The sequence below is a fragment of the Echinops telfairi genome, unplaced genomic scaffold (genome assembly GCF_000313985.2).
Source record: "Echinops telfairi isolate 266 unplaced genomic scaffold, ASM31398v2 ScPeMD7_7420;HRSCAF=8458, whole genome shotgun sequence".
Lineage (NCBI taxonomy): Eukaryota > Metazoa > Chordata > Mammalia > Afrosoricida > Tenrecidae > Echinops > Echinops telfairi.
This window is the reverse complement of record NW_022111320.1, coordinates 16,475,511-16,496,971: the sequence shown is the minus strand read 5'-3', so window position 1 is coordinate 16,496,971 and position 21,461 is coordinate 16,475,511. Positions and strand designations below refer to the sequence as shown.

The window sequence follows — 21,461 nt, the reverse complement described above, 5'->3', positions numbered from 1 at the left end:
GCCTCAACAGCAAATGAAGGTTCTGCAGGCTTTACTCCTACCCCGTCCTTATGGCGGCCTCTGCTTTGAGAAGGCAGCTCTTCCTCCGTCATAGTTTGAGTGCCTTCCGGCTTCAGGAGTTCATCATCTGGCCCGATTTCTGAAAGTATTGTTTGTATTCATGAAGTTTTCAGGATCTGACAGTGTTTTGATGCTATCCGTAAGGTTTTTAACGGCCAGTTCCTCCGAGTGAACAGCCTGGTGCTTCTCTGTAGTCTGTTCTTAGTCTAGAAGCGCTGCCGAAACCTTTTCACTTTGGGTGCCCTTGCTGGCATTTGAAATACCATCGACACAGCTTCCAGCTGCACAGCAACATACAAGCCGCCACAGTATGACAAACCAACAGACAAGTGGTGGGTCATAAAGATTTATTACTCTCTTGGAAACCCACAGGGGCAGTTCTACCCTGTTCTGTAGGGTCGCTATGGGTCAGAATCAACTTGATAGCAGTGAGTTTGTTTTGTGTTTGTTTATCCTAATCCCTCTCCTATCTCCACCCCCACTCTAGATAGCTACACACAGGTTTATATATTTGAAAGACTATAATCATGGGGGTGGGTGGGAATCAAACTTGTACAATGACTTCTTTGTAATGAAGAGTGTTGTATTTCTCTTTTTCAAAGCTTCATCATCTACTCTCAGCCTCCGGAAACAGTACTATAATCTGTGTAAGGAAAAGACTCAGAAAATTAACCCTTTTGTGTTTTACATACTGAGCGAAGTGGATGAACAAATTAAAAAGGGGTAAGGAAGACAAACACTTCATGATGTGGTCAGCATGCCCTGCACGGGGGTTCTAAAACCAGAGGGATGATAGAAGCTTTCAAAAATGCTTGGTAAAATGGGCAGATTCTGTGATTCAGAAGAATCTTGTAGCTGCCCCAGACTGTCTTGGGTCTCAGTGTCAGTATACAACACAGGGAAGAACATGAGATCAGTAGTCCATAGGCCTGGACTCCAGATTTGTCTTTCTGCCCCCTAAATGGAGGCAAATAAATTATTGAAGACTTCAGCGCATATCTCTAAATCAGGGTAACATAGTATTTTCTTTGAGAAGAATTCAATGACATAGTATATAATAAAGTACAAAGTCTGTAGATTGCTCAGTAATGTTTTAAGTCATGCAGTGCAAGTCTACAATATTGTGATGCATAAAAATTGAGTCCAGTAAATCTGTCCTATACTAGGGCAATATCCAAACGTGTTGTCACTATAGGTCCAGGACATGCATGCACAGGCTGGTTCCAAACATGTTGAAACATGTCTCTGTGATCAGGAGGTGGCCATCTGTCCAGTTCTCTCAGTAATACACTTGTCTTAGTCTGGTGCTTTTGAGGGGATCTGTTGGACCAGTTCAAGGCAGAGAGGTCAGTTGAGAAAATTATGGCGACTGTTTTTTGGAATCCCAAAGAGGTAATCTTGATAGACTGTCTAGAGCAGTGGTTCTCAACCTTCCCAATGCCGCCACCCTTTCATACAGTTCCCCATGTTGTGGTGACCCCCAACCATAAAATCATTTTAGTTGCTACTTCATAACTGTAATTTTGCTACTGTTATGAATCAGGCGACCCCTCTGAAAGGGTTGTTCCACCCCCAAAGGGGTCATGACCCACAGGTTGAGAACCGCTGGTCTAGAAGGACACCGGACAATCGCAGGGGCTTATTCGGAAGAAGTTCAAAGACCTCTGATACCTGCACAGGGGAGAAAATGTCCAGGAGAGGTGTGCCAAAGAAGTTTTTGTTTTGCGCTTCCCCTCTACCCACCTATTACAACAAAGCACCCACTTATTCTTCTAAGAATTCCATACAAAAATTTCGTAGGGAAACTCCTATTGTATCCTGGTCTTGCCCCTACAGACTTCTTTTTTGTTCCCCAAATGCAAAGAGCATTAAAAGAAACAGGATCTGTGTCCCTTGAGGATGTGGTGTAAGTGGGAGAGAAACGAATGAATTCCCTGGGTACAGGTTAGAGAGGGAAATGCCACCTTGAGACATATTCAGGGGAGGTTGGGGGAAATGGGGAGCTAATAACAGTTCAAGAAGGAAGAAAATGTTTCTAAAATGGATTGTGATGACTATGCAATGCTTCCTCATGTGGTTGCACTTTTGAATTGTATGATTTATGAATTATATTTGTGAAAAGATGCCGATAAAACCATTTTTAAAAAGATTTCGTTTCAGAAACCTAAAAAAAAGAGAAGTAGTATTTAGATAGGGAGGATATGTTGAAAAATAGTAGCATCACATTTTGATATATTTACTTAATAAAACCGTCTCTGTGATTTTTATAATGAAACTTTTTGATCTACCCTGGTATACACATAAAGGAAAAAACATTCCCTCCCCTTACTGGGTTCTTTGCACTTCAAAATCTTTTTATTTGAACAGGTTGGAAAATGGAATCACATTAAACATTGCTGGTAACAACCGCTTAGTACCTGTAGAAAGAGTAACAGGGGAAGATTTTTGGATACTTTACAGAATTTTAAAGAAGAATTCATATTTTATTGGTCTGTCTCTTGAAGAATCAAAACCTCCTGCTTTTCACTGACCTGGTTGGTAAGAGTTCATGGTAAGGTAGACCTGCCTCTCCACTTGTGTCCTCCAGGTTTGGATGTCAGATACAACACCTTAAAAGATGTTGGTGCGTACTACGCTGCAAAGCTGCTTCAGGTACTGTTTTCCTGTAAGATGTATAGAGTGAGGCTACTTAGACTAATGTCACACCCATGGAGCACTCATTATGCAAAAGATCAAGGGTCTTGACTCTGTTGTAACACTTGAAATGCCCTGGATATGCACCTGCATTGGTCATGTAGAGCCGACTGTCCCTAGAGCTCCTGAGTTATCCTGTGACGCCTGCTGTAGACCAGAAGTACGCAGATTCATGACCATCTGCATACTTTGAATCATTAGACACAAATACTATCTGATCTTTTGTTTCATGTAGAATGCAATTATATGTATGTTTCAATGAGAATGGTGAGTCCCCTTGACCATCACCAATGACAATTGCTTATTCAGAAAGTCTTCACTGGCTAATTTTTTTTAGAAATTAGAAGTAGATTTCTAGGTCCGTCTTCATAGTCTGTCTTAGTCTAAAAGCTCTCTGACACCTGTGGCTGAAATATGGGTGGCACAGCTTCCCACATCACAGCAGCATGCAAGCCACCACAGTCAGATCTGCTAACAGGAGACAGTGGGTAGTTTGAAACCAGCAACCGTGTATCAGGGTGGTCTCCTTTCGCCATACCTATCCAACCTGTATGCCCAGCAAATAATCTGAGGTGCTAGGCTATAGGAAGAGGAACCCAGCTACAGGGCTGGAGGAAGGCTTGTTAGTAACTTTACTATGCAGACGGCACACCTTGCTTGCTGAAAGCCAAGAGGACCTGAAGCTCTTGCTGATAGAACCACAAAATGAAGAAAAGGAAAATCCTCCGAGGTGGACCCATCAGCAATGAGATGATGAAGCCCAAAGGAACCAAACCCATTGCCATCGAGTGGGCTCTGACGTTGAGCAGCCCTCTAGGACAGAGGAGAGCTCCACCGCAGGGCTTCAAAGCTGCCTCCTCCTGGACCGAGACCGCCACGTGGTGCTTCCATGGGGTGGTTGTGGGATTAAACTGCCCACCTTTCGGGTAACAGCCAATGCTTATCCAGGACTCTGCCAGGGATCGTGACTGGAGAAAGTACTGAAGTTGTGGAGAATTTTATTTCACTTGGACTCACTTGGAAACAGCAGCCAAGAAATCAAAGAACATAGTGCATTGGGCAACACTGTTGCAACAGACCTCTTGAAAACTTAAAAAGCAGAATTACAATCAATCATGAAGCAAAAGCTGTATGAATAGCTGATCGGAAAACTGATAGGCTCTGTAAACCTTCACTCAATTCACAATAGTTAAAAAACAAACCAAAAAAATCACATAAAAAGCAAAGGTAGTACTTTAATGACTCAGGTACACCCGACCCAAACCAAGGTATTTTCGTTCCCCTCATTTGCACGTGCAAGCTGGCTATTTCATATGCCAGGAAAGCTGAAGACGGGGAATATGGAGCGTGTCATAGGCTGCCGGCGATGAACAGGTCTCATCTGTTGTAGAAGACCCACAGCCAAGAATGATCCTGGAGACAAGCTTTGTCCTCGATACTTCGGAAATGCGAGAAGGAGACCTAGAGAAGGGCGCCCGCTTGGTGGAGGGTCAGCTGAAAAGAGGGAAGAAAGACCCTCAAGGAAATGGACCAACACGGTGGCTGCCACTTCGATGGGCTCAACTCTCGGGAAGACCGCAAGGATGGCTCCAGACTGCTCAGTGCTTTGTTCTGTTGAACTTCAGGTTGGAACCGGTTCAATGGCACCCAACAACAATAGTTGCTTTTGTTACACTTTTACATTTTTTCTGTGTTTTTCACAGATTTTTAAGATAAAAACTTTTACTTAAAGTACTCTGAAATACATATTCTTGATCAATTTCCAATAACACATGTGCAATAACTTCTCTTTTTATTCTAGAAACAACTTAATCTCACTTACTTAAACCTCATGTTTAATGATATTGGGCCTGATGGTGGAGAATTGATTGCTAAATCACTACAGGTAAGCATTTAGATACCGCAAACTAATATTTTATTTGGGTATTTTAACTTCTGATAGTGTGGTTCCAACAGAATCAAATGTTAATGTGAACTTCAGTACACATTATGAACTTATGTTTTAATATTTTGAGGATGTATTATTTTTAAATTTTAGTACCAACAAAAATTTGCCTAGTTCAAAACATTTCTGTATACAATTCAGTGACATTAATTGCATTCAGCATGTGGTTACAACCATCAGCACTGTTCATTTAAAATATTTTCTATCGACCCCGCCGAGCCGACGACCGAGAAACGAACGTCTCCTCGCCCTGTTGCTCGCCATATCTGGCTCTTCCAGTGTCGCAGCCATGAAGAAAGTGGTTCAGCAGCTCCGGCTGGAGGCCGGGCTCAACCGTGTGAAAGTTTCCCAGGCAGCTGCAGATTTGAAACAGTTTTGTCTGCAGAATGCTCAACATGACCCCCTGTTGACTGGAGTATCTTCGAGTACAAATCCCTTTAGACCCCAGAAAGTCTGTTCATTTTTGTAGTAAGATAAATCTTTCAAAGGTTTCCTAAGCCACTTCTCATGAACCAGTGAATATTCAAGGAGAGCTAAATTTGAACTTGTACAAAAGCTTGTCTTCACAGTTACATGTGCCATACTATACAAACTTCTACTTTTGTCAGTCCTTAACATCTACCTCTCTGAATTTTCATGAATTTCTATTTCACAAGGGTTGTTTTATATACACTGGCATCTGCATATAATAAAATAAACTTAATACAAATGTTAAAAAAAATAAATAAATAAAATGTTTTCTATCACCTTTGAACAAAAGCTCAGTCCCCTTTTCCCCTCCTGTTGCTCCTGAAATAAAACAAACTCACTTTCACTGAGTGGATTCCAACTCATAGCGACCCTATAGGACAGGGTAGAATTGAATCTCACCATCTTTCTCCCTTGGAAAAGAGAAAGATGGAGTAATTGGTGGTTTTGAACTGGTGACCTTGTGATTATCAGTCCAACACATAACCACTACCCCACCAGGGTTCCTCCTCTTGCCCCTGGTAACCATGGATGCACTTTGGTCTCTACAGATTTGATTATTCTAGATATTTCATATAAGTGGTATCTTACATTGTCCTTTGCAATCGACTTATTTTATTCAGCATCATGTTTTTAAGGTTTGTTGTTGTAGCATAGATCAGAACTTTGCTTCTTTTCATGAGCGACAGTCCATTGTGTGTATGTGGCACACTTTGTTTATCCATTCATCTCCTGATGGACATTTATGATGTTTCTGCTGTTTGATGACTGTGGGAAGTGCTAGAGGGAATATTGGAACATGATTACCCTATTTGTTTGAGCTCCATTCAGTTCTTTTGCATATACAGTGAGGACTGGCATAGCGGGGTCAAACGCTTATACTATGTTTATTAGTTTTGATAGTTGTGTTTTGTTTTTTATGGCATATTTGGATTTTCTACATTCAAGATCATATCATATGCAAATAAATTTCTGCTTTTTGTATGCCCCTAAACTGTCCTTTTCTTGGCTAATTTCTTTTATTAGAACCTGTAGCGCAATGTTGACTAGATCATCTTGTTCAATTCAAATTAATTTTAAATATAGGTACTCCTATATGGTCTAATATTTATCCACCAGAGCTATGAACCATATGTATTTTTATGTGTAAGATTCATCCAAAGAACAGAATAAAAGATTGAATTAAACTTTGCAAATGTCTGAGGAAATATACCAGTTTAGAAATGATACACGAGGAAATTAGTCTGCAGAATTCATACACCAGCAGTGTTTCCCAAAATAGCATACTGCCTTCTGGGGGGCGCTTGAGTGATTGGTGTCGGTGTGGGGGGCTGAAAAAGCAGAAACCTATACATTATCCTTTATAAGCTAGTGCAGGTTTTCATTGCCAGGGAGGTGCTGAGTTGTTTTTTGAAAAAGCGGCGGTATGCCAAATTTTGAGAACCCATGGTCTACATGAACCCTGTCTCATCTACCCCTCACCGCCTGAGACCAGGTGGTGCCCAGCCATCACTAAAGACAGTAGGTGAATCTGAACAGAAAGGGACAACCTGGAACAGAACTAAAATTTAAGAAAAGTTCAGACGAATGGGACCAGCTGGAACTAAAAGACTCCCCATGATGTACTCCGTAACCCTTGAACTGAAACTACCCAAGGGTACTTTTAAACTGAAAAACAGATCGGCTCATACAATAAAGAATAGTATCAGTGTGTACTGTGCACCTAGAAGCTCTGGTGTAGGGGGTTATTCATTGGGCTGTGTGATAGGTAGGTTTATTGTGCCAACCTGGCCAATAGGAACATGTGAGGTTAATCAGGTCGCAGTTCGATTGGAGAGCCAAGAGATAAATGACTCAGCAAGCCCCACCCCTCACTCTCTCACTCTCTGATGATCAGACCAGCGTGCGGCTGCTTTAGCTAGTTCTCTGCCTAACTTGTGAGCTACACTATCTGTGGACACCCATCTCGTGGATCTAGAGCTTGAGATTCCTTTGAGACCTGCTTCGCCATGCTGCTGGTGTGTACATCGCTTGACTTTGAGGCTGGTGGATCCTGTCCTCTTGCATTGCTTGAGTACAATATCCCATCTGGGCCTGCTTTGCTAAGCTTCTGAGCTGCTGACTGTTGGTGACCTTCCCTGCTGTTTGCTGCCTGTGAGTGGACTCTGCCTGCATTGTCCAAGGGAAGACTCAGCTGTCTGTTTCCTTGACCTGGGACCCAGCAGCCGTCATGCTTTGAAGGACTTCCAAGTGAGTTGAACTGAGCCCTCTGTACTGCTGTGTGGACTGATTAGTTATATTCCTTTGTGAATATATATATATATATATATATATAAAATCGTAAGGGTTTGTTTCTCTAGAGAACCCTGCCTAACACAGGCTGCTAACCAAAAGGCTAGCAGTTCAGAACCCCCATTCACTCCTCAAGAGAAAGATAAGGCTTTCTACTCCTATAAAGATTTAGTCTTAGAAACCTACAAGGACAGTGATACTCTGCCCTATGGGGTGCCACGTGACGGCAGTGAGAAGGCAAACTCTGGTCACGGGCCAAATCTGTAACTGTTTCACACTGTTGATCTTTTAAAAACATCCTCTACATGAAACCAGGTGGCCAACAATTGCTCCAAAGAAAAGAGAACGGGGTACGGAGGGGGCAGGGACATCAGCCTGCTGGAAACGAAACATCCAGAGGGACATAACGAGAATACCAGCAATGTGAAAAATGTAGCCAATGTTTCTGAACAATTTGTGCAGCGATTGTTAAATGAAACATAAATTACGGTATAAACTTGCGCCCAAAACACAGTAAAGTGTGATTTAAAAGAAAAAAATTGACACCAGACTAGAGATAGACTGCTGATGGATACAAGATTTCCTGTGGGGGTGGTGACAGTGTTTTGGAACGGACAGAAGTGATGGGGGCACAATACTGTGACTGTGTTAAATGATACTGCAGTGCACACAACGACATGGGTAATTCATGTATGTGAATGTTACTGCCATAAGAAAGTGATCATTTTCTTAAAAGATAAATGTTTATTTTTTTCTAGGGGAAAGTCTATTCTAAGTTGTTTTATTTACTGGTCATGGTTTGAATATTGGTTTCCTGAATATTCTTGCTATCAAATGAGATTTTTATCTATTAGGAGAAATTGACCATTACTTTAAGGAACATAGGAAAGCAGTCTAACGCAGATGACTGAAAGAGAATCTTGTGGCTTCAAACCTTAAATATCTAAGTCTTCATACTTTTCCTTTTCAGAAGAATACAACTCTGAAATACCTAAGGATGACTGGAAACAAGATTGGAAATAAAGGTGGGATGTTTTTTGCTTCAATGCTGCAAATTAATTCAACTTTAGAGAAATTAGACCTGGGAGACTGTGATCTGGTGAGTAAGTCAGTTATGAGAGAATCACCCCGATGTGGGAGGCCCTTGTCCCAGGAAACCAGCCTCGAGCAGGATTGTTTAGGAGACCCTCAGCCCACTGAGCCATTTTGTCATGCCCCTGTCTAACATCAGACATGTATCTTCCTCAACATAACTGTTCATGATCAGATTGTAGTAAATAACATCCTAGGAAAATACCCACTATGACAAAAAATATTCCTCACTTTCCATCCAGTCCAACTTCACCTGTATGGGAATTTTACAAGAAACCAATCTTGTTCATTTGAACCACACAAGCAAGTTTGCTGTGTAAACTTGCACCTGAAATACAGTCAAGTGTGACTTTTTTTTAAATGACACCAGATGAGAGAGTCATTGGTTTATATTTTTCACCTTTGGAAACACTTGTAGGAAGGAGGCATGATAATCGCTGAAGTGGTGGTAGCTTTCCTGTGGCCCGATGAAGAGAAATGTGTGCTCTCTGCACGTCCTCAGACTGCAGGCTTTGCTCTTTCCACGCGCTTCCAAAGCTGTACACCCACTCTACAGACGGAGGTTCAGTGCAGCCACTGGGGCACACACCACAGTGAGATGGGCCAGGAGGCTATTTGGCGGGACAGGTTCTGGAAGACTGCCTTTAAAAAGAGGTAGGGACGGCGAGTATGGGAAAGCGTTGATTCTTCAGTATTTATGGTCTGCGCATGCCAGGTACTGTGCTAGTGACAACAGTCACCCAACATGGTCTCTACCCTTAGGAAGCAAACCAAACTCACTGAGTCTCTTCAGACTCAGAGCGACCCTACAGGTCAGACTCAGAGCGACCCTACAGGACGGGGACGACCGGCCCCCTGGCTTTCTGGGACTAATGCTGCTGTGGCCGCGGAAGGCCTCATCCTGCTCCGAGGAGCAGCTGGAGGTTTCAGTTGGCAGCCGACCTTAACCCGCTCTTGCCACCAGGGCTCCTCTTCTGCCCTCATGGAGCTTACTATTCGAGTTGGGAGACTATCAATAAGCAAACAGAGAAACGTGCTATGTAGCGGACAAACAGGGTGCTTCTATAATTGAGATGAAGACCCTCCCAAGATAGGATGGTGGAATGCCTCTCTCCAAACCAACCAAACCCGCTGCCTCCAAGCCACGGCATCTCCGAGTCCGACCGAGGGGACGTGCCCAGAAGCTCCTGCCGTCGCGTTAGTTCTGACTCAAAGTGACCTTGGAGGACAGAGACAAACTGCCCCTGTGGATTTCTGAGACTGTAACTCTTTACAGGAGCAGAAAGCCTCCTCTTTCTCCTGAGCAGCAGCTCGTGATTTCAAACTGCTGAACTTGTGGTTAGCAGCCCAAATTGTAAAGCCCCTGTACCACCAGGGTTCCTTGGCACTATAATCTCCTCCCCCCAATTTATTTATTTCTTGTTTAATCATTTTATTGGGAGCTCTTACAGCTATTATAACAACCCTTAGACAAGCCTAATTGTAGGCACTGTAATCTTGACAGCAGCTGACTGCCACATCTTTCTCCCTCAAAGCAGCTGGTAGGTTTGAACCATCAACCTTTAGGTTGGCAGCTGAGTGCCTTAACCACTGTGCAACCCAAGCTCAATGAAGACTGCTGTAAGGGATTCATCTTTAGGAGTCAGGATGAAAAGACACTGCTGTGGTGAATGGTCCATGACAGAACGCTCTAGGCAAGGAGTGTAGCAAGCAGAGACCCTCAGCTAGGGCTTCTAAGTACGTTAGGAGACGTCTTCTTGGTAGAGAGGGAGGTAATTTTAATACTGGGATTTTTATAAGTATACTGATTTGGAGGATTTCTAGTTTTCCATTTAGAGTAATGATATAAACTTTTATTTTCCAATTAATAATAGTAATACTCTGAGTTGATGTAACATAAAAGTATTCATAGTGGAAGGGATATTCTGATGTGACAGAAACCACGAGGGAGTACATGAGTAATGAAGATGCTTGGAAGCCAGGAAGAGCCTGGGGGCTGGCGAGAAGGAACGGAAGGGGCTCGTGGCTGGGCATCAGGGAGTATGCGTGTCTGGAAGAATCCAGAGTAGGCAAAGTCAGTGGGTTGGAGGATAGGAGAGAGGACTGTGCTGTAAACGGGATCTTGAATCTGTTTGAACCAGTTCAGCGATGCCCATGGAGCAATTTATCAGAAGAGAATCAAATTTCTAAAATTTGGGTGAGGCGGGCAGTAACAGAAGTAGGGAAAATCCTGGGTCAAAGCCCTGGAATTAGAGACCTGAAAAAGGCAGAGTGAGTTCTTTCAGGAACATGATGTAGGACAGCAGTTCTCAACCTGTGGGTCATGACCTCTTTGGAGGTTGAACGGTCGCCCGATTCATCACAGTAGCAAAATTACAGTGATAAAGTATCAACAAAAATAATTTTATGGTTGGGGGGTCACCACATGAGGAACTGTATGAAAGGGTCGCAGCATTGGGAAGGTTGAGAACCTCTGGTGTAGGAACTAGGATTATTGCCTTGACTGTAGAGAATGGTACACATTTAAAACAATGCAGTTGGCTGCCATCTTTGAGCAGGAGACCCTTGTTTCCTACTTTGCTGATCAATACATTTGGTTGCTATGCATTGCAATGGAGCCCTGATTTTCTAAGAGAGTGATGGAGTTTCTAGCAGTTTCTAGTTTCTGTAATTTTCTCCGTTCCAGTTATTGGAACTGGTTCACCCACATTTCACAGATTTTAGTCCATTTCAGGTTCACTCCATCGGCCATAACTCATGACTGAACAAGGAAGAATGTGTTCAAAGTTCTGGTTGTAAATACCATGGGAAACCTTGGAAAGGCTTTATTTAATTAGCAGGGGGCATGATCCGCTGATCTGATTGATGCTTTCAAAAGATCACTCTGGTTTTTCAATGAGGAAGTAGGTGAGGACACAGCGCTTAGGGAGTTACAACAGCATTCTAGGTGAGAGGGGATGAGGACTGGGGCTCAGGTCTTGGCCAGAGAAAGGAGACAAGGTGACTGATTTGAGACATCTTTTGGAGGTGGCATCCAGAGGTCACAGTTGACATGCTAGGCATCGATAAAGCAGTCGGTACTTACATGAAACAGAAGCAGAGTAAGTTCGATTTCGATAGTAGGCACCAATCTCCCATGGCCAAGGATGGTTATGCTTGCAATTTTTCTGGCTTAACAGTAGGGTGTATGGTGGTGGTCACCACAGAGATAGGGGATTGGAGCGTTCCAGTAAGGGGGAGGGAGGGAGGCCGGTAGGGGTTGTGAAACATATGACCAGTAACTCTTCCCCCCTCACCACCACATACACACTTGAAGTGCCAGTATAAAATAATACTTGTAAAAAGGGATGTGATATACGAGCAGTTTTAACCCATGCTGAGATCCACACGTACATCTGTGTATCTGAGTTTTGCAAATCCCACATGGAACTTTGGGGATTTGGAAGCCCACCCAGAGGTAAACACCCCAGGAATAAGGGGTACTGAAGCTTTAAGAGCCCCGACATTAGGTCCTCATTTTCCCCCCTCCCCCCCCCCCGCGCCCCACATGCTCTAGACATCAGGGCAGGGGGAAAAGAACATGGTAACGACTCCTTTCTGAATCCGATCAGCCTTCGATTCAAAAAGTGTAATCAACTGTCATTTTTACGTATCGAAGATAACAAACATGTTTGGTTAGGGAAAGTAATGTGTGTGCTTTGCACAGTTCCTTAATGAATCCATCTGTTTCAGGGCATGCAATGTGTGATAGCATTTGCAACAGTATTAACTCAAAACCAAGCAATGAAGGGAATTAACCTAAACCGTCCTATACTTTATGGCGAGCAGGTAGGTTTTCAAAGTGAGTATAACAACATGTGAGTGAATACCTTAAAGGTACTGCTGTTTCAAGGTTCGAGAATGTACTTGGTTATTGTAACTGTACTTCATTGTACCTTATGAATGATGATATTTACTAAGAAAGTTCTATTTATAGGAAATCACTGCAGTATTAATAATACTCATAACTATAACGTTAGGTATTGCTCATTTACTTAGCAAACGTTTCACCTCTTGTGGGAACCAGTACTGTGAGTAAACTTGTGAGGGCAAATCTATGGCTGAGGTTACAACAACTAGGCTCTAAGATAGCCCAGAGTGAGCTGTTTAGTATGTTAACTGTGGTGACTGAACTACTGCATCTTTGAATTGTCTTTGAAATGTGCATGAATAGCAGGTTGGCAAGTCTGGACTTGATCCTAGGGTCACTGTTCCCCAAAGTGGACAATACTGCCTGCAGGGGGTGCTGGACTGATCCCAGGGCCCGCTGGAAAAGCAGACACCTACACTTTATCCTGGATCATGGGCTACAGTACAAAAATTTCCCATTGCCCAGTTGTGGGGAGAAAAGTATGTGCTATATATCTACATATATATATATTCCCCCCACACTGAAAAGGGGACGGTGGACCAAGTACGTTTGGGAACCTGTGCTGTAGGATCAGCTCCATGTTGAAGATGAAAAAGACAGTTTGACTGAAGGCTTCTTCCTGACAACTTGACATTCCTCTTGGGTGTATTTCTTTCTTTTTCCATTAGTTATAGAAAGTCCTGGGCTAAGAATTCATTCACTTTATGACTGGTCTGGACAAAAGTATAGCATTGCATCTTTGTCATTGTTGGCTGTAAGTATAATTCAGAATGAACCATATTTTTAAAGTGATTATTTTCACTTTTCAAAAGTTTTTTTTTTTTGTCACCTCTTCCTTTGATTTTTCTCTGTACTTTTCTGGATCAAGATGTTTGTATTCGTATGCTAATTACTTCACAGACTCTAATCTGTTAAAAAGCACACCCTGAATCCTCAAATACAAGAACCCAAAGCATAGAAGCCCTGGTGGCACAGTGGTTAAGCACTCAGCTCCTCGTGGTCAGGGGTTCAAAGCCACCAGCTACTCCTCAGGACAAAGATGTGGTCATCTGATCCAGGTTCACCGAGACTCAACAGCACACACCAAAGTACTCCCAGGATCAGCAAAATGCCTGGCTTACAGTAGCTTGCCAGGAGGATTGTCTTGTCACGACTCATTACTCAGTATTTGAGTGTAACTACACACCAGTGTTAGGGTCTGGAAAGTCAAATGAAGCACACGGCCCTGGTCCTCACAGATCCCCCCATCTACACGGAGAGGTGCCAACGTTTGAAATGAAGTCTCAAGAGTGATCCGCCTCACTGCCCTGGGACCATAAAGGGCATCAGAATGGAAGCAGCGGGAAGTGGGTGGTGGGGAAATTTGTCAGATTGAGGACATGACTGAAGATTTGAAGGTGAAAGTACACCCACCCAAGTCTTTATCAATGCAGCTTCAGTGCTGGTCACCAGGTAGAGCAATAGTGGAACCTCCAAAATGATCCGTTTGCCTTTTTTTTTTTTTTTTTGCAAACCTAGGCTAAACAGCATCCCTAGGGAATGTATCTTTTCAATATCAAAGCAGTAATTTCAACAAATCAGACACGTAAGAAGAGAATACTGAACAGTAATGAGATGCTTTGCATTTTCTTATAGAACAGACTTACTTTGCCCCAAGCCCACAGCCACTGAGTCGATCCCCACTTGCGGGGACTCTACAGGGTTTTGAGACTAAATCTTTGCGGGAACAGCCAGCTCCCCCCCACCCCCTTGCTCGCTCGCTGGTGGGTTTTAATTTCTGACCTTGCAGTTAGCAGCCCGACACTTCACCCACAAGGCCAGCTACTTTGCACCATGTCCTTTTTGTTCAGTTCTCTGAGGGAAGTATAATTTCATTTGTATTTGTGTTACAGAACAGGAACAGGAGAAGGCTTGATTACATAATTGCCCTAATTTGCCCTAAGTTACAAAGCTAGTAAAGGTCACGCTGGCATCTGGATACTTGACTGTTAGAGTGCTCATGTACTTCAGCTCCTGGTTTCACATGGCCGTCTGCTTTTTAAAAGTGCTTGCACATAAGGCATGCTGTGATTTTGTTATACATTGAAATCCTTGGTATTCAAATCCTCACGAAGGTCTGTCGTAGTTGCCTAGGGATGCCATAGAGTGGGTCTTTAAAGATGAGAAAATGATTCTCAGTTCTAAAGGCTCGACTGGATTCCCTCAATGGTTCGCTCTCCTAGTTTGGAACTGCCATTAATTAATCCATGGCATTCTTCGCCCTCCCCCACCCCCCAACTCCCATCCCATGTGCATATGATAGTCTTTTCATAACCCCAAAGGGAGCTAGGTTCCATCTTACTGTGGTACTACCTCATGAAGAAAACTTCTGCAGGGGTTCCCGTTTCATACAGCAGCTCGTGGTGGTGACCCCACCCTACTATAAAATTATTTTTGTTGCTACTTCATAACTGTAATCTTGCTACTGTTATGAATTGGGCGACTCCTGTGAAAGGGTTGTTCGACCCCCAAAGGGGGTTGTGACCCACAGGTTGAGAACCACTACTCTATAGGGCAGGGGTCCTCAAACTTTTTAAACAGGGGGCCAGTTCACTGTCCCTCAGACCCATTGGCGGGCCAAACTATAGTTTTAAAAAAAACTATGAACAAATTCCTATGCACACTGCACATATCTTATTTTGAAGTAAAAAACAAACTGGGCAAAAACACCCAGCCGGCCGGATGTCCTCAGTGGGCCACATGTTTGAAGCTGTAGTTTGAGGCCACCTGCTATAGGGTCACGCTTACAGGTAGCAACCCCAAACAAGCAGACTTCAGTCCTGGATATCCTATGGAGGCTACTCTGCCCTGTCAGGTTGCTTAGAGTCAGATGGTAATGGGTTTATTTTTTTATATGCTAATCATATGTCAGGGCCTTTTTGAACCTCCTGAAATGATTGTTTTAAATCAAATGAGTCTATATTAATTATTGTCTATTTTATATTAAATTGTCTATTGTTTAGGTTCCCATTCATTACCTTAAGTATGCCCTTAAGGTACCTTAAGTCATAAGGCATCCTTACAATTGTTATATTTGAGCCCATTGTTGCAGCCACTGTATCAATCAGTGCAGTCATTGTATAAAGGAGGCTTTCAAAGGTTCTGGGAAAATTCCGTTATCTTTAATTCCATTTTTCCACAAACTTTTTGAAACCCCCTTTTATAAGTGCCTGCTGCATGCAAGTGTGTAAAAGCTATAATTTGCAACAGATTTAAAACAAAAAACAAAAAAACCACCAGGCTAGAAAAATGTAAATTATAATCAAATTGTTGCTAGCTGCCTTTGAGTCAGCTCCCCAGGAAAATAAATCTATGTACCACAGAACAAAACACTGCCCAGGCCTGTGCCACCCACCCAATTACACCCACATTTGATCCCATTGTTCCAGCTAATGTATCAACCCATCTCAATGATGCTCTTCCTCTTCTTCAATGACCTTCCACTTTACCAACCAGGAGGGACCGGGCTCTCCTGATGACATGGACCAAGCACGTGAGATGAGGTCTTGCCATCTTTGCTTCCAAGGACCATTCTGTCTGATCTTCCAACAACACCGATGTGTTCGTTTTGACTGTCGATTGCACATTTCGATATCCTTTTCCTACTCCATAATTCAAAGATATTAATTCCTTATTTTGAATATTCAATGAATAGCCTTCATGTGAGGCAATTAGAAACTCCATGGCTTGGACCAGGCACCCTTCATCGTTAGTTCACTTCAGCCTACTGAAAATGACAGCATTCAGACAATGACATCTTTTCTCAACATCTTCAATAGGTCTTGAGCAATTTGCCCAATGCAACAGTGTCATTTGCTATTTTTCATCATGTGAGTTCTTGACTGCGTTGTGCTTCCAAGTAAAATGAGACCTTGATGACAACTCCAGCCTTTCTCCACTACTCATCTGTCAGTATGATGTACTGCAGTGACTCGGGTGTTGCTGGGCGTGGTTGTGTGTTGGCCGCTACGCACAGGTCGGCAGCAGCCCTGAACCCACCAGCTCCTTGGGAGAAAGCCAGGACTTTCTACGCCCGCGAAGAGTGAGGTTTCGGAAACACAGACACAGTTCGATCCTGTCCTATAGGGTCACTGAGTCAGCATAGACTCAACAGCAGGGGCTTTGGTGGGTTTTGGTGATGCTGGAAGTTAGGCCAGCAGAAGTCATCTGTGGTCAACAGGTTTGAACAGCTTCCTGACTAAGCACAGACGCTGAAGGAGGAAGTGCTGTCCATTTCTGATGGGCAGTCTTTTTTGTGTCTACTGCAATGTGGCTGATTGGCTTGTTGCAAGGATGTTTGTTTCCTTTATGGTGAGCCTAAGCCATTTGAAGACAGGAGTCTTTGAATCCACCAGGAAAACATTTTAACTAGTCTTAACATTTAACTAGTCTTTTAACATTTTTACAAGTCTTAACCAGTAAAACATTTTTTTAAGCTTTTAGGTAAGGATATTCTGTTTGGACTAAATATGTACCGCTTGAACATTATACTTTAGAAACAAGATTTTATTGAATTTTAGGAAGAGTCCACAGTCCACATGGGCCACACATTGAAAGAAAATCATTGCCTTGTTGAACTACACATGTGTAAGCATGATATGACAAACAGTGGCTTTAAGCAGTTGTGTGATGCATTGTATCTGAACAATACCCTCCGCTACCTTGATGTCAGCTGGTAAGCACTCGTTTTCTTATTAAGTAATGTGGAAATTACATCGTACAAAGTCTTTGTAAATGTTCATATTGAAGGCTATCTTGTAATTCCAATGATCAGGAAATCGAGCCATTGTGGTGAACCTTTTAGCTTAATCCTTTTTACTTATTTCATCTATACTGCTATAGCTTCAATAGCTTAAATGATTTAATAGTTTAAATGAGTAATTTACTTACATAAAGTAGGATAGAAGCAGTATTTTATGGTAAAATTCCATTAATTTGTCTTGCCAACTGGGTGATTTCAATCTTTCCTAAAATAGAGAACTTTCTATTATTACCTAATGGCCTTAAAACATTTTTTATCTTTATGGTTAAGAAAACCATACTTCGTATGTTCACATACATAAATGAAATATTTTTCTTTTCCCAGCAATAGAATAACTCGAGATGGAATGGAGTTTTTGGCTAATGTACTGAAAAGCAACACTACCCTGGAAGTCATAGATCTTTCTTTTAACAGAATAGAAAACAAAGGCGCAGACTATCTCAGTGAAACTCTCGCCTCACACAACAGGACCCTGAAAGCGTTAGTATGGGCCTTACATTTAAGCCAAATGACACTCATGTGAGAACTCAGTTTCTAAATTGACATATTAAGTTACAGTAAGTCTAGTTTGCTTTTGTTTTTCCCCAAAAACTATCTTTAAAAAATTCGTTTGATTCTCTGTGGCTTCTTAAAAGTAATGAGAAGATTCTCAGTGCTTATGTCATTTATCTTGAGTTTCAGCAGAAACACTAAGTGTTCTATATGGTCAAGACTTAAAACTAAGATGGAATCAAAGAAAATAAAATCCTACTTGGAAGACTTTATCCTAAGAGAGGAATCTGTAATGCACCCAAACATTTACTGCATAATGAAACCAGAACATTTTCAGAATGTGGGCTACTCTACTAGATACATGAAATGATGCCATTTGACTGTACCATTAGAATACACTGAATAAAAACTACTACTAGATATACAAAGTGTGTAATAAATGTGGCTGCTGACTCCTTTGTGGACTGCTGCTGCAGTGTTCCCTCTGTTTCCACAGGTTGTCAGTAGTCAGTAACAACATAGAGGGAGAAGGACTTGTTGCACTTTCACGGGCCATGAAAACAAACACCACTCTCTCTAACATCTACATCTGGGGAAACAAATTTGATAAGGCTACGTGTGTGGTAAGTTTTTCTGAGATTCTCTTTGTAGCCTCAGGTATTATTCCCAGCTTAGAAAGGTGTCTGACAGTGGTTACAAAGCGCAAGAACGAGACACCGTAGTTTTGATCATTTTTAACACTAAGTCCTAAAAATTAGCTAATGGAAAGATTTGATTGAAATAACAAAACATATCAAGTACCAGATAGAAGGGTAAAGATCATTTAATTTTATTTCTACTGAAGTCAGAAAGAGTACTTGAAGTTATTTGTTCTAAATTTGATGTGGCAAGTTTTGTTATGTTTCTCCCATAGAGAATTTGTAGCGCTTCATCAAAGTATCTGGTTTCTCTCCTATCTAAATAGAAAGTGCCCTTGACACTACTTTTAAAACACAAACTAGAAATTTTCATTTGGAAAGAATGAAGGAAAAGTAAGGTGTTCAAATTCTCAATTTCTGCTTAATTGACTAACCAAAACTCCACCACGAAAAGATGGAAAGGTGCACCACTACCTTAGAAAGGTGTAGTGGTTTATGTGTTGGCTGCTAACCACAGGTAAGCAGTTGGAATCCACTCCATGGGAGAGAGATGAGCTTTCTGCTCCAAAGAGGCGGTTCTGTGCTATCTTACAGGCTCACCATGAGCCAGAATCAACTTGATGGCAAAGGTTTCTTTTGAGGGTATGATCTTAAAAAAAAAAAAAACACCTTTAATTTCTGAAAAACATATATGCCCTTGAGTTTAGACCTAATGACAAATTAATGGCAGGCTGAAACTAAAGCAACTAGATTTTAAGATCTTTGTCCAGATTCCTGCCTCTTTTTCTCTAATGGGATCAACTGACAAAGTATGTCAGCATATTTATGACATCCTTACACAAACAAAGAAAATTCTACATTGAAGAAGTAACGGGCTAACCAGAAGCCCAGCATCATCCACTGTAGGAAATGTCTTAGATGACACTGGGGGTGGGGTGGGGGCTATTTGTGAATGTTACATACAGTTGTGTGCCAGAATCTGATTCTGATTACTTCTCAGAGAGATGGGTCCTATTTATCAGATTTTCAAGGGCATATATAATAGTCCCAGTTTAAGAAATGACGTGGGGCTTGAAATTTTTGATTATGGAATGAAATATCCACAAAACTGACAACACAGAAAATAGCTACAAGTTGGGAATCACAAAGGAAACATGGCTAATACACTACTGAGAAGGACGTTTGGAGATTAAATAAGCAAGTTTACAATGCCTGGAAAATATTAAAATTTGGTTGTGTTATGCACAGTATTTTATTGAAACTGTACTTCAACATAGCTATTTTTAGCTTTTAAATTTGAACATTGTAAAACAGTTTTCTTAACCATCTATTTTTTCTTTCCTTAATCTTAGGCATATTCAGACTTAATTCAAATGGGCCGGTTGAAGCCAGACAACACAGATGTGGAGCCCTTCGTGGTGGATGGATGTGTTGAGCTGGCAGAAGTCTCCAATGGCCTTAAAAAGCATTATTATTGGACACCCAGTTACGGACAAGTTGACGACCACTTATCTAATGCAGGTTTTGCACTTGTACCAGTAGGTCAAGATCTATGAAAAACCAGAGCTCCACAGAGCTTAATTCTTTATTGCCTAAATGTATTTTCTTTCAGGTATTAGAGCATGTTACTTTTGTCCAATGTGTAAGAGATTGTAAGTGCACACTAAAAAAAAGAAACCTTAGTCTAAGGAACTTGCCAAAATAGAGTAAAAATTTTAACCCTGGAGAACAAGATCAAGAAACCCAATTAAACTTTTTTTCGATTAATTTCTTTACATAGTGAAAAGATAACAAAAAAACCCAGAAGACAAGAAAAGATCACTACAGGTATATGAACTAGCGGTTGTTAAGTGCTTTTAAGATGGTTTAGTGAATTCAACAGTTCAGAAAATTGTTCCTATACCATATGAAAGCATTACGTAAGTGCTAGTAGTTTCATGAATACAAGGGAAAGTCAAAAAGTATTGCCTACTGGGGATTCTAGTTCATACATGCATGGATTTATTCCACACAATGCGTGCTTAAACATTTAATCAGTGGATAGCTGCAGCCAAAACCTCTCAGTAATTCATTTCTTGATCTCATTGGGGTGCCTTCACCATCAATATACAATCACAACCATGGCTCCTGAGGAGATCTGCTTCGTAGTTCAGTTCACGGAGGCAGGGCAGCAGTGAAGACGGCCCTGGCAAACTGCTTTATGCCAGGAATTCTTCCCAGTAAGACAGTGTATTTTCGCATTCTCCTAGGTTAGCCAGGGCTCTGCTAGGAGAATTTAACTGAGAAACCTTACCTCATCCACCCTCATACATTCCTGATCTAAGACTTCAGACTTCTTGTTCCCCAAACATGGGTTGAGTGCCTTAAGGATGCCCAAACTGATATTTCGACCTGGTGTGAATCAAAGAGCTCACAATTCTTTAGGGGAAGGGTCAAAGGGATGGAAACCTTGAGAAATGCAAACTGTGTATCGTAGGATCCCAAACTAAATTGGCCTACGTCTCCTTTTCAGGAGGGAAAAAAAAATTAGGCAGTGCCCTCCTGGCAACGTTTACATTACTGCCCATCATCCAGGATAAAGTACAGGTATCTGCCATTGCAGCCCCGCCCCACCCATGGATCACTCCAGCATCCCACACCCCGCCCCCACTCCTGAGCTGACAACCCCGCCTACTTTGGGAAACATTGATTTGGATGTAGTACATATTGTGAAATGAAATCTTGTTGACATTTTGGTATTTGTCTAATAAAGGATCTATGGTTGTTCAGTGGTACATCTTGACTTACCCTTATACATTAAAAATCACCCTGCAGGGCTTTTCCAACACATACACCTGTTCTAGAGATTGTGAGATTCAATAGGTCTAAACCAAAACAACAATGTCATCAAGTCAATTCCAGTGTACAGCAACCCTCCAGGGCTGGGTAGAGCGGCCCCTTGGGGTTTCTGAGGCAGTAAGTAAGTCTTTAAGGGAGCAGACAGCCCCATCAGTCTCCCTGGAGAGTGTCTGGTGGGCTCAAGCTGGTGATCTTGCAGTTAGCAATCCAACACGCAAGTCAGTCTAGTGA

At 42.0% G+C, this 21,461-nt stretch overlaps 2 protein-coding genes across 2 annotated transcripts; both read left to right on the top strand.

The window, feature by feature from the left end:
• Positions 1-631: 631 nt before the first annotated feature.
• On the top strand, positions 632-21,163 carry LRRC34 (leucine rich repeat containing 34). Its single transcript, XM_013005033.2, has 10 exons — positions 632-783; positions 2,428-2,549; positions 2,648-2,712; positions 4,556-4,639; positions 8,430-8,558; positions 12,284-12,379; positions 17,021-17,175; positions 17,587-17,742; positions 18,251-18,377; positions 19,745-21,163. The coding sequence occupies exons 1-10, from the start codon at positions 632-634 to the stop codon at positions 19,946-19,948; spliced, it is 1,290 nt and encodes a 429-aa protein (XP_012860487.1). The 3' UTR covers positions 19,949-21,163.
• Positions 4,744-5,168, top strand: LOC115872076 (guanine nucleotide-binding protein G(I)/G(S)/G(O) subunit gamma-5-like). The gene is made up of 2 exons (XM_045297655.1): positions 4,744-4,772; positions 4,841-5,168. The coding sequence occupies exons 1-2, from the start codon at positions 4,744-4,746 to the stop codon at positions 5,166-5,168; spliced, it is 357 nt and encodes a 118-aa protein (XP_045153590.1).
• Positions 21,164-21,461: the final 298 nt, after the last annotated feature.

Excerpts from the sequence above, each read along its gene's own strand:
- LRRC34 (XM_013005033.2), top strand. The coding sequence starts at position 632 with ATGAAGAGTGTTGTATTTCTCTTTTTCAAAGCTTCATCATCTACTCTC. Across the intron at positions 2,713-4,555 it reads ACGCTGCAAAGCTGCTTCAG|AAACAACTTAATCTCACTTA; the intron begins GTACTGTTTTCC and ends TTTTTATTCTAG. Across the intron at positions 12,380-17,020 it reads CTATACTTTATGGCGAGCAG|GAAGAGTCCACAGTCCACAT; the intron begins GTAGGTTTTCAA and ends ATTGAATTTTAG.
- LOC115872076 (XM_045297655.1), top strand. The coding sequence starts at position 4,744 with ATGAACTTATGTTTTAATATTTTGAGGAT. Across the intron at positions 4,773-4,840 it reads TGTTTTAATATTTTGAGGAT|TGACATTAATTGCATTCAGC; the intron begins GTATTATTTTTA and ends TATACAATTCAG.